The following is a 12,494-nucleotide window of genomic DNA, read 5'->3' on the forward strand; positions in this document are numbered from 1 at the left end:
AGGTTATCGGGGAATACGGTGTTTAATTACAGGTAAGGCAGGCAAAATGCAGACAGACAATACAATGACCGGACTGGGGAAACAAACTGAAACGCGGACAAAATACAGAGGACTAATGACAACCAGAAACAGCTGATCACATGGGGTTAACGAGGGGGCATGGCACACGGAAGGAGCGGATGATCGGGGCAGGACAAATTGTTTTTTTTTAACTTTACACATTGTTTGGGTACATTTATTTTCTTACTTTACAAAATACTGTTTTGATAAATGTGCTTTGATGTGTTTAGTGCAGTATATGCTGCTCTTGTTTTATCCGGTTTGTGTTTAAATGCTAAAAAAAACATATTAGGTGTAATTTTTTGGGGCCGGGAACCAATTAATTGGTCTTCCATTATTTCTTATGGGGAAAATTCGATCACAACTTGAACTTTTTAGGATTCGATCCGGAGTTCTGAATGGATTAAATTAGATTTCTGAGGTACCACTGTATATGAAAATCATGTTACACAGTCCCCAGATTATGAACAAGTTCTGTTCTCTAAATTTGTCCTTATATCAAATTTGTAGGCAAGTCAGAAAAATAATACAGTACACGATATTAAATAATAAAAGTAACCACATAGGGTACTGTACTGCTCGTTGAGTCGACAAACCACTGCAGCCGTGCAATGTTTTCTTTAGAATGGCAGTGCTGTGCGTGCATTTGTCTTAATTGTATCAAACCCAGATTTGTAATGTGATAGGCTTTTTGGCAGTGAGGTTTGTAAGTACGAGTTATCTGCAAGTTGGACGTTCAAGTTGGACCACCTGTATATATGGGGTTCGCAGATGGTTCACTATTATCCATGTTTTTGGCTATTCATTGTCTTGGAACATATCACTCGCGTATATGGGGGTACTACTGTACTTTTATAAAGTTGCATTAACTTAAGTCTTGCTTTTAAATGATTTGGGGGAAAATTTAGTATTGTATCACATTTCAATAAATATACAAAAAGAAACCGGCATGGAACTAATAATTGGTTTCGTTTTGTAGTGCTGTTGTGGGGCTTAACATGGCCATCTCCTTTTATAAAAAAAATAAAAATAAATACTGAATGTTTGTGTAGAATGTGAATAATTTACTTTAAGAAATTCTGGGATGCTGATTTTTTTCCCCCTTCATCTCCTTCATACTTTTTTGCCCGTATAAATGGGATTTGGGTCTTAAATTGCAATCATAAATGGTCTTGAAAACATATTAATGTATTACATTTAACTTGTTAGCTCACACAGATTTTCTGCAGATTATCACCATGGCGAGTGAGGAAGTGTGGTATGGATTGTGTAGTGACATGTTATTAATGGCCATTGAAGTATTATGTTTAAGTTTGGAAATAGGACATAAAAGATCACAATCTCTTCGCTTTGCAAGAAAAGTAGATCGTGGACATTTGCTCATGATATAAAATCATTGAATCACCTATCCCCAATCTAAAGTATCTTTATTGTAATTCATGGGTCACAGGCCAAGATGAAATTACGATTTCGTTGGTCGTAGCGCAAGAAAAAGTGATATCATTTATACTTATTTTAAACACTGACAATCTGGCAATTTAAACCCGGAATCCTGTGACATGACATTGAGAAATACAATAAAAATAGTTTTAAAATGGTTGCAAATTCGCATGAGTTACATGGGCACTTGTGCGTGCGTGTGTGTGTTTGTGAATGTGTATATATAGCACCATTTTTATGGTGATGCTAGTAGATGTATGTTCATGATTAGAGGTCGACCGATATTGAATTTTACCGATACCGATAGCTAGGTTGGTCCGTACTTGCCGATAACCGATTAATTAACCGATAGTTTTTAAAATGGATACTGGATTAAAAAAAAAAAACTAAATTAAAACACAACACTACATGTAAAATAGTACTAAACTTTATTACAAAAACCAAACAAAAAAACAGTACTGAATCATGAAAATGTGCTATATGAAATAAATATGAATATATTAATAAATATTGAGGTAAATTAAAGACATGCTTTCAAACTGAAAGAAAAAGTAACACTACAAATAAATAAATAAAAAGTTACATACAAAATGAATTATAATAATAATTATATAATATTATAATTATATATAATATTAATTATATAAATGTATATTATATGTGTAGTCTCCCACTATATTTGCTTCTATTTTGAAAACTTTTTTCTCTCTCCATAGGCAGAGGTTGACCAAACTGTTTGTGTAATCTGTTAACAACGCTCATTATATACCCGTCTTTTTAGGCAAGAACCAGATAATGAGAATACGAAGGGAGCTGTATTACGTGATAACAAATTTAATAAAAACATCGTAAGTTAGGCCTATAATAGTAATGATTTCATTTCAAACAACAAATATATTATATAGAGAAGGTGAGCAAAGTATCAACAGAGCTTTTTGAAACTCCGAATCAGTAAAACACTGCGTCGCAAAAAGATTCACTGTTTCGAAGCGCTCCAGTCAGATCCCCCCATCCCCCCGGCAAATCGCACCCTGTGCCTGAAGATAAAAAGAACTGAAATCGAATGCATTCCTGATGGTAACAATCATGACATTAAACATTTGGGTCGGACTTGCGTGTATTTTTGCCACATTATTTTAACCGCTTGATGTACTGCTAATGTTAGCGTCCTCTCAGCCTTGTCGACAAACATACTGCTGTTCTTTCTCCAATGCAGAATCTAATCAACAAATGAATTACTTTATATTGAGATGAAAACATGTACTGTAGTGTACTGTATACATACCTTTTCGCTGTCTGTGTTTTAAACGTGCATTTGAAGTGTCAGCGTTGTCCGTGCACCGCGCTCTCTCCAGGCAGCTTGCGCTCTCCTTGCAACTAACAGTATCACGTGTCAAAACAAAAGCATGTGCTTTACAGCGACCTCTATTCATGATAGCCTCCTCTTCTCAGGAGCTTCAGTGGGCTATGCAGAAGCACAGTGAGATTATCTTGCAGCTCAGCACCAGCCTGCAGGTGGTCCTGGCAAACCGACAGCAGCTGCAGCATCAGGCATTGCAGCTGAGTGACGAAATCCTTATCTTACAAGAGCAACTTCAGCAGGTGGCTCCTTTTCGATGATGTATCACCATTTATGCCAAACTGCAGGCAGTCAGGGCTTTGGGGCCCTGGGGCTGTGTGACGTGGCTTGCAGGAGATCTGAGGAGTTTGTCTTTCAGGCCAGCCAATTGCTGATGAGCTGCACTTGCGGCTGTGTGGAGCTCAGCCAGACGCAGGAGCAGGTCTCCCGCTTCCTGCTCCGCCTGCGAGGCCACCAGTGCCAGCTAGATGGGCTGCAACAGCAGCTAGAGGAAACCCATCAGGTAGTGCTGTGTCTCTGACTGGCTGCTGTCTTGGGGATTTTGGCTCATTATAGTCCATTGGTTTACCTCCTCTAACACCTTGCCCTTAATTCTTGTTAGAGTACTAGAGACCAGCAGCAGCTTCTCACGCAGAAGGATGGCATAATCTCAGAGCTGGGGGAGAAGCTGGCTGATGCAGAGAAGGCTTTGTCACTTTTGAACCAGGAGCTAGTGGAGCTCCGGCAGAGCACCTGTATGGCTGATGAGGGCTGCTGCTGGGATGCAGAGCTGCATATGTTGATGTCGGAGCTGCAGAAGGGACGAGGCGACTGCCTTCGGGAGACGTGGCACACCGCAAATCTCCCTAAAGCCTCTGGGAAGGAGCAAAGTGGACTGAAGGAGCAGCTGGCTTCTGAGCAGCCTGCAGTGTGGGCCCACAAGACGCAGCAATGCCCGACTAAGACTCAAGAGCTGCACACAGAGATTTTTCGGCTGAGCATCTTAATCCTGGATCTCCAGCAAAAGCTGGAGCAAGAGGAACAGTCAGGCCAGGATCTTAAGTTCACAACAGGCAGATCAAATGGTGGATTGCAGCTGCGGGTGCTAGGTGAGGAAGGGGCGATTGATGTTGCTAACTTGGATGGGGCTCATGAGACTGCCTTGCAGTGCCTGAGAGAGGAACATAGGGACAGTATTAAAAAGCTTAAGGAACAGTTGACAGCTCTTCTATGCTACAGAGATGAATTTTGCCAGACTGCCTTAGAGGGCCCAGCACCAATCCCCCGTGTAAAGTCAGGCAAGACCCGCGTAGCTATGGAAATGGCCACTGGTTGTGACAGAGATCCAGTACAGGAAATCCTGGGGTCGTCTTCCAGTGAGAACCATCTGATGGAGAAGTATCTTTTCATCTCAGAGAAATGGGATTCTTCCTGTTTGGAGAGAAGCAATGATGGACTGAACCTTCTAGAGCAGGTTGGGAATTACAGATTTGAGTTTGGCAGTGAGCTAGAACTTGAGAGGTCGAAGTCTGTAAACTCTGATCTAGAGCACACTGAACAAGATCATGATGACCAAAGTCTAATTCCAGAAGCTGGGGGAAGATACGTCAGCTCAGCTATGCATGATCCTTCTTTGCGCAGGCTGTCAGAAGGCTCTGAAGCTGTTGATTTGGGAAAAGTTCTGATCATGCAGCAGTGCAGGGATTTGAATGAACAACTTGCAAAACGAGATGAGCAGCTTCGCGCTTTGCAAGAGGAACTACGAAAGTCAGCAGTAGAGGTTCAAGAAGCTTTGCAGAAGTGGAGCAGTGTCACAGAAACTCTGTACTCTGTGCAGTGTGAACTGGAAGAAGAGAGGAAACGGAGGATCCGCTACCAGGACCACTTGAGGAATGAACTCTACTCCCTTGGGAACCATTCAGAACTTGACAGAGATGTGGGCAACCTGATCCAGAAGCAGAAATGGCCTGGTGTCTCTCTCACCAGTGATGTTCGCATACTTTTTGGTCACCAACCTGCTACCCTACAAATGCAAAATAATGAGCTTCAAACCCAGATAGACATGGATATGGCTAAGAATCAGACTGTTTCTGAGTCCCTTGCACAGAAGACACTAGTCTCCATTGAAAATGGTCTTCATCTCCAAACAGAACTGGAGAAATGTAGAGTTTATAAGGCTACAAAGGAGAAAGCAGAGCTGGAGTCTCAGCTGCTTTGCCTTCAGCAGAATTTGGCTAATACGGAGACGTCTCTTGGCCAACGTTCCAAGGAAAAGATGGCTCAGGAGCAATGCCTAATGGGATTGGAGTTCAAAGCTAACAATATGGAGAGCATCATGGTGTCTCACTCTGAAGAGTATAATAGTCAGCTCAAGGAAAAGACATCTGATCTGGAAGTGCTTGAAGAGGGCAGAATGACTGAGGAGAAACATCAGCAGAAGGAAGCAGAGTTAGTCCGCAGGAAGTGTCTGAGAGAGCAGGAGCAGCTGTACAAGGAAACTCTGGAGAAGTTTTGCAGCTCACACCAGGAGGAGAGACTAAGTCTGGAACAGAAACACCAGCAAGTAGTGAGTTTCAATGGGGTATCTACAGCTGAGCTGTTCTGATTATTCAGTTGGGTAGAGTTTTGGTGATGATTATATGCCATGCCATGTCTTATACCAGGTAAAGAAGCTGCATGAAGAAATGGAGAGCAAGCCACAAGAACTGAGGCACACAATGGAGAAGAGACAGAGAGAGCAAATCATGCTCATCAAAAAGGTTCTTGAAGTGATGGCTTCAGTATTCTAGTCATCAGTGCAGTACATTTAGCACCAAATTTTTTGCATATCCCAGAAGTCCTTGCAGTCATGTAGAGTAAAGCCCAATCCCAAACTGGTCCCTACACACTCCCCCTCACCATCCCGCCTTAGTTTGCGTGTTCCCGAGACCTGTCGCCATGTTGAAGTGTGTCTCAAAGCAGCAAGGGCTAAGGGGGAGTGGTCGATTATGCCCTCCTGAAGCGAGTCAGCAACGATGGTGGCTCGCGCAATTCCACTTTCATATCCCACAATTCCTAGCGCACAGGAAATGGAACAGCGCGAAAAAAGAAAAAAAATACACAATGTCATGTTCTTGATAATGTAATAATTGGATTCTAACAGCACTGTAAAATACAAATAGAAAGCCTGTTACATGTTATAATTAATCTCTGCAGAAAAAAAATTAGGAAAGCAGCTATTTGTAGCTGGTCAGTACAGATTTTATCGTGATCTGATTAAGCAAGATTTCGTGTACTTGTCAAACTAGAAACCATGCGAAGAAACGTTTGTACGCAAACTCGATCAACATCACACCAGCAATAACAATTTGTTTCATATTTGCCTGTTTTTTTTCCTCTACAGATCTGATCTGGTATTTGGTACAGAAGTAATGCATAATGTTTTGTGTGTAAACTAAGTTAGCTATGGTAGAAATTGTACAATCGCCAATGACACGTGTACATACTTCAGATTGCTCAGTCAGTTCAATAAGACAGCTTAGCCATCTTCTCGCATTAGATAAACTGTGTGCTTTTTTAAATACAGTGGTACCTCAGTTCTCGAACTCATTATAACTTGAATTTCTTAGGTCGAACCAACCAGTTCGGAAAAAATTACGTAGAACTCGATCTGAATCTCAGAAGTCAAACCGTGAACGCCGACCTAAGAACTTGTATGCGCAGGGAAATGAGTCATGTTGTACATCTCTCAGCAGAAACAAAGGGAAACGCTTCAGGCTCAGCCTCGCTTTCACTGTGATAGCATCGTGCATGTTTACAGTAGCTGAATACATATATTTTGACAGTAAAAATACATTTAGACAATGATAGACAGTAACAGTAATTATATAATAAAATACTTTTAAAAATAGATTTCTTATTAATTATTTTAATATTAATAATAAACAATTAATACATTTAATTATAATAATATTGTTGTGCCGAGCGGGGACGGAATGCAGACAAAGGCGCAGACGTCAGGGTATCGGGGAATATGGGGTTTAATTACAGGTAAGGCAGGCAAAATGCAGACAGGCAATACGATAACCGGACTGGGGAAACAAACTGAAACGTGGACAAAATACAGAGGACTAATGACAACCAGAAACAGCTGATCACATGGGGTTAACGAGGGGGCATGGCACACGGAAGGAGCGGATGATCGGGGCAGGACAAATTGTTTTTTTTTAATTTACACAATGTTTGGATACATTTGTTTTCTTACTTTACAAATTACTGTTTTGATAAATGTGCTTAGATGTGTTTAGTACAGTATATGCTCGTCTTGTTTTATCCGGTTCATTTTGTGTTTAAATGCTACAAAAAACATTTAGGTGTAATTTTTTGGGACCAGGAACCAATTAATTGGTCTTCCATTATTTCTTATGGGGAAAATTCGATCAGAACTCAAACTTTTTAGAATTCGATCCGGAGTTCTGAACGGATTAAGTTCGAGTTCTGAGGTACCACTGTAACTGATATGTCATTAAAGAAAATACAATACAGCTTCTTCATTTTTGTCAAATCACTACGTAATACATTTCCTCTTTCCGGTAAAGAAGACTGTAAAAAGGCGCTGCGAGGGCAAGTCTGTCTCAAATCTTTCTTGTGACAATTTCCTTCAGTTTAAGTGCATAGGGTTGTGAGGGTGACTGTTGTGAGGGTGACTCAGCGGGAGTGTGACTTGAAATGAAGGCGGAGTGTTGAGGGTATAGTTTTGGATTGAGCCTAAGTTATGTTCTGGTTTAAACTATGCATTTATGTGCTTTTTAACTTGAGGCCCATGTGCGGAAACATGAGAGGGAGTGGGTGGAGCTGGCCTGCAGACAGGAGGCGGAGTTGAGCCACCTGTGGGCAGAGCTCAGCACTGAGCTGCAAGAAAGCCTGGAAGCTGCACACCAGGCAGAGTTGCTCCTGGCACAGGTTAGCAAATGTGCCAAGTACTGCCTCCCTGTGAATATACTGGGTACTGCAGGCATTTATAGTGCTGAGAGTGAATCTTTGAAGCAGGAGCAGCACGGTCTGGAATTGGAGGCCCTGTGGCTGAGCCTAGGTGAGCAGCAAGTGGCCCAACTGGAGCGGACTCAGGATGACCAACAGCATGATAGTGTGGTGGTGCTCAGTGAGCTGCAGGCTAGCCTGTGTGCTCGCTGGGCTCAGGAGAGCACCTTGCTGCAGACATGTCACCAGAGGGAGCTGGTAGCCACTGGCGAGGATCACCAGCAGGAGCTGGGTCAGTGGCTCTGGGTAGTATGGGGGCCCTGGGTCTGGTGAGTGCCCATGGCAATACTGAAGTATGGGCTTTCTAGCCTTAATCGGAGAGAAAGGCTGAATGATTATGCAGCCCAGGGCCACACAGGAGTACAGGGGCCCGACTAAAATGAACCTCTGTGGGTTTCTTCCTAGACACACTCATGTTCATTCTTCTGATGTGATTAAGTTTCTTCATTAAAGAAGGAATCAGTGTTTCCCTCTAGGTTGTTGTATGGTCAAGTGGTCTTTTTGACACCTCCAGAGGGGATGAAATGGGCGTGGGAGGCCAAGCTGTCCAAGCAGGAGGCTCTGCTGGAGAAGCAACACACCACTGAGATGGAGGTAAACCCAGACGAGCTTCCACAGATCGTCAAAGTGTGCTTTGTCAGGGTGCAGAGTGGTTATGCAGCGTTTCTGGTTCCAAGGCCTTGAAGCAGAATGAGGACAGGGCCAGGGTTGAGCTTCAGACCTCCCTGCATGACCTGTTGGCATCCCGGGAGCAGGAATTTGCAGAGAAAGAGCAATGTCTGCAGCAGCAGGTGAGAGCAGAATTAGATTATTTGCAGCATGCTGGAACCAGGCTGCACTTGGGTGTTTTTCCCTCCAGTTTTTACTGCTGATCTCTGGCTTTCAGTGGTTTCTGTAGTTCTAAGCTCTGGTGTGATGTGGCTCACCTATTTGTCTCTGGTCTTGTGGCAGGTGTTTCTGAAGTCTGGCCTGGAGCAGAAGCTTCCCCGGTTGGGAGGTGAGGGTCATTCTTCATGCTAGTAATTAATCATAACCACATTAGTTGATCTTACTTGTGGTAAAGCTTCCCTTCTTATCACTGCTGTGGTCTGGCTGCAGAGCTGAAGGTCCTGCCTCTAGCTTGCTCCTCCTGTGTGGAGGTTGTGGTGAACCTGAAGCAGGAGTTTGCTCAGCAGTGTGAAGCCATCCAGACACACAACAAACAGGAACTGAAGAACCTGTGCATCAGTTTTGAAAAGCATCTCCGCACCACAGAGGATAGCTACCAGGAGGAGATGGCTATGCTCCAGCTTAGGCTGTTGCAGCAAGCCGCTTCTTCATGTGGCAGGTTTGAGACCTCCCCCTTGTTTCAGTAACCATCACTGCAAACAAGCTGGATCTGACCAGCCATGCTCTTATGTTCTGCAGCGTCGACTCTGATGGGACGCTGGAGGAGAAGGACCCCATGGTGGGAAATACCACCACTACCACCAGCAAGGTACTGGAAGCTCAGCATGGTTGTAGACCCCCTTAGGACAGAACTATACAGTTCAACATATGTTGCATGTGCTCCGAAAAAATTGGGCTGTGCAATGAATGAATTTACTGCAGTGGCACTAGTGCGATTTACTGTCTGTGTGCATCAGACAAAGCTGCTTGTTTGTAGGGCTGTGCAATATGACGAAGTTAAAATGTCTATCGTTTCATATTATGATTTATCATTTATTTCATGGTTCGTCACAATAGTTTTGCGATCCCAGTACACTTGCCCAATTGCTCTTTGCTGCAACCTGACCGCAGGGATAAGCCTAAATAATAGACATTTCCTGTAAAGTGTGCTTTAAGCATTAATCTATGGGGGACAATATATAGAAATTGTACACTCACCTAAAGGATTATTAGGAACACCATACTAATACGGTGTTTGACCCCCTTTCGCCTTCAGAACTGCCTTAATTCTACGTGGCATTGATTCAACAAGGTGCTGAAAGCATTCTTTAGAAATGTTGGCCCATATTGATAGGATAGCATCTTGCAGTTGATGGAGATTTGTGGGATGCACATCCAGGGCACGAAGCTCCCGTTCCACCACATCCCAAAGATGCTCTAATGGGTTGAGATCTGGTGACTGTGGGGGCCATTTTAGTACAGTGAACTCATTGTCATGTTCAAGAAACCAATTTGAATTGATTCCAGCTTTGTGACATGGTGCATTATCCTGCTGAAAGTAGCCATCAGAGGATGGGTACATGGTGGTCATAAAGGGATGGACATGGTCAGAAACAATGCTCAGGTAGGCCGTGGCATTTAAACGATGCCCAATTGGCACTAAGGGGCCTAAAGTGTGCCAAGAAAACATCCCCCACACCATTACACCACCACCACCAGCCTGCACAGTGGTAACAAGGCATGATGGATCCATGTTCTCATTCTGTTTACGCCAAATTCTGACTCTACCATTTGAATGTCTCAACAGAAATCGAGACTCATCAGACCACGCAACATTTTTCCAGTCTTCAACTGTCCAATTTTGGTGAGCTTGTGCAAATTGTAGCCTCTTTTTCCTATTTGTAGTGGAGATGAGTGGTACCCGGTGGGGTCTTCTGCTGTTGTAGCCCATCCGCCTCAAGGTTGTGCGTGTTGTGGCTTCACAAATGCTTTGCTGCATACCTCTGTTGTAACGAGTGGTTATTTCAGTCAGAGTTGCTCTTCTATCAGCTTGAATCAGTCGGCCCATTCTCCTCTGACCTCTAGCATCAACAAGGCATTTTCGCCCACAGGACTGCTGCATACTGGATGTTTTTCTCTTTGCACACCATTCTTTGTAAACCCTAGAAATGGTTGTGCGTGAAAATCCCAGTAACTGAGCAGATTGTGAAATACTCAGACCGGCCCGTCTGGCACCAACAACCATGCCACGCTCAAAATTGCTTAAATCACCTTTCTTTCCCATTCTGACATTCAGTTTGGAGTTCAGGAGATTGTCTTGACCAGGACCACACCCCTAAATGCATTGAAGCAACTGCCATGTGATTGGCTGATTAGATAATTGCATTAATGAGAAATTGAACAGGTGTTCCTAATAATCCTTTAGGTGAGTGTATATAAAATATATGAATATAAAGCTAGCTTCACCATGGTTTTGGAGTTAAGGTTTTAACCTGTTTTCTGGAATATTTCGGTATAGTTCCGTATATCCCCACATACACTATATTGCCAAAAGTATTGGGAAACCTGCCTTTATGCACACATGAACTTTAATGACATCCCATTCTTAATACATAGGCTTTAATATGGAGTTGGCCCACCCTTTGCAGCTATATCAGCTTCAACTCTCCTGGGAAGGCTGTCCACAAGGTTTTGCTGTTTATGGGAATTTTTGACCATTCTTCCAGTAGAGCATTTGTGAGGTCAGGCACTGATGTTGGACGAGAAGGCCTGGCTCGCAGTCTCCACTCTAATTCATTGCTAAGGTGTTCTATCAGGTTGAGGTCAGGGTCTGTGCAGGCCAGTCAAGTTCCTCCACACCAGACTCGCTCATCAATGTCCTTATGGACCTTGCTTTGTGCACATGTGCGCAGTCATGTTGGAACAGCCCCAAACTGTTCCCACAAAGTTGGGAGCAGAATATTGTCCAAAATGACTTTAAATGCTGCAACATTAAGAGTTCCTTTTACTGGAACTAAGGGGCCAAGCCCAACGCCTGAAAAACAACCATAAACCCCTCCACCAAACTTTAAATTCTACACAATGCAGTCAGGCAAGTACCATTCTCCTGGCAAATGCCAAACCCAGACTCGTCCATCGGATTGCCAGACGGAGAAGCGTGATTTGTCAGCTAATCTGAAGGCCACCTGAACTTTGGAGGTCTGTACCTATTGACTCTGCAGACAGTGGGCGACTTCTGCACACTGTGTGCCTCAGCATGCGTTGTCCCCACTCTGTGATTTTACCTGGCCTACCACTTCATGGCTGAGTTGCTGTTGTTCCTAATTGCTTCCACATTGTTATAATACCAGTAACATTTGACCGTGGAATATTTAATAGTGAGGAAATTTCACGAATGGACTTATTGCACAGGTGGCATCCTATCATGGTACCATGCTTCAATTCACTGAGCTCCTGAGAGCAACTCATTGTTTCGCAAATGTTTGTAGAAGCAATCTGCAAGTCTTTTACACCTGTGTCTATGGTAGTGATTGGAACACCTGAATTCAATGATTTGGAGGGATGTCCCAATACTTTTGGCAATATAGTGTACGTCATCAAGCGAGAATTGCAGGGAGGTATAACCGAAAGTGGGTTCGGGTTTAAACCTTACTATGACTCCACAGTAAAGTTGGCTTTATATTCAGTTTTCTGTAATATCCAATCAAAAGCAAGCTTTTGGTTTTCCAAAGGTCTTTAGTACAGTTAATAGTAACGAAAAATATTAATGGACACAGTACAGTAATTAGTAATGGAAAAGTATTGCGAGGGAATGCAAAACTATTTCAAAAAATATTTTCCCACCCAGAGCTCTTAGTGGCTTTGTATACTGCAGCTGATCTGTGGGGAATCAAAATCAAAAATATATTACTATTCATAAATATTTATGTAATTTATGACCTTGATCCATATTTGCAGATTTTTGTCCAATTACTACTGTAGCTGATCT

General features: G+C 43.0%; 1 protein-coding gene across 16 annotated transcripts in view; it reads left to right on the plus strand.

The window, feature by feature from the left end:
• pcnt (pericentrin) overlaps positions 1–12,494 on the plus strand; it is a 63,454-nt gene that overhangs the window by 12,020 nt on the left and 38,940 nt on the right. For 12 of the 16 annotated variants that reach the window (XR_011992970.1, XM_072716383.1, XM_072716350.1 and 9 more), the window contains exons 4-15: positions 2,953–3,102; positions 3,219–3,362; positions 3,462–5,405; positions 5,503–5,598; positions 7,637–7,780; positions 7,865–8,090; positions 8,373–8,452; positions 8,536–8,649; positions 8,810–8,855; positions 8,957–9,185; positions 9,266–9,335; positions 10,314–10,370. Coding sequence is in view for 15 of the 16 variants with exons in the window: in XM_072716383.1 (XP_072572484.1) it covers positions 2,953–3,102; positions 3,219–3,362; positions 3,462–5,405; positions 5,503–5,598; positions 7,637–7,780; positions 7,865–8,090; positions 8,373–8,452; positions 8,536–8,649; positions 8,810–8,855; positions 8,957–9,185; positions 9,266–9,335; positions 10,314–10,370 (3,300 nt within the window). In the remaining variant the exon portion in view is untranslated. The remainder of the gene's footprint in view (positions 1–2,952; positions 3,103–3,218; positions 3,363–3,461; positions 5,406–5,502; positions 5,599–7,636; positions 7,781–7,864; positions 8,091–8,372; positions 8,453–8,535; positions 8,650–8,809; positions 8,856–8,956; positions 9,186–9,265; positions 9,336–10,313; positions 10,371–12,494) is intronic. The other 4 variants (XM_072716339.1, XM_072716387.1, XM_072716370.1 and 1 more) reach the window with 3 other exon arrangements.

Source organism: Paramormyrops kingsleyae, chromosome 1 (assembly GCF_048594095.1).
Source record: "Paramormyrops kingsleyae isolate MSU_618 chromosome 1, PKINGS_0.4, whole genome shotgun sequence".
NCBI classification, from domain to species: Eukaryota; Metazoa; Chordata; class Actinopteri; order Osteoglossiformes; family Mormyridae; genus Paramormyrops; species Paramormyrops kingsleyae.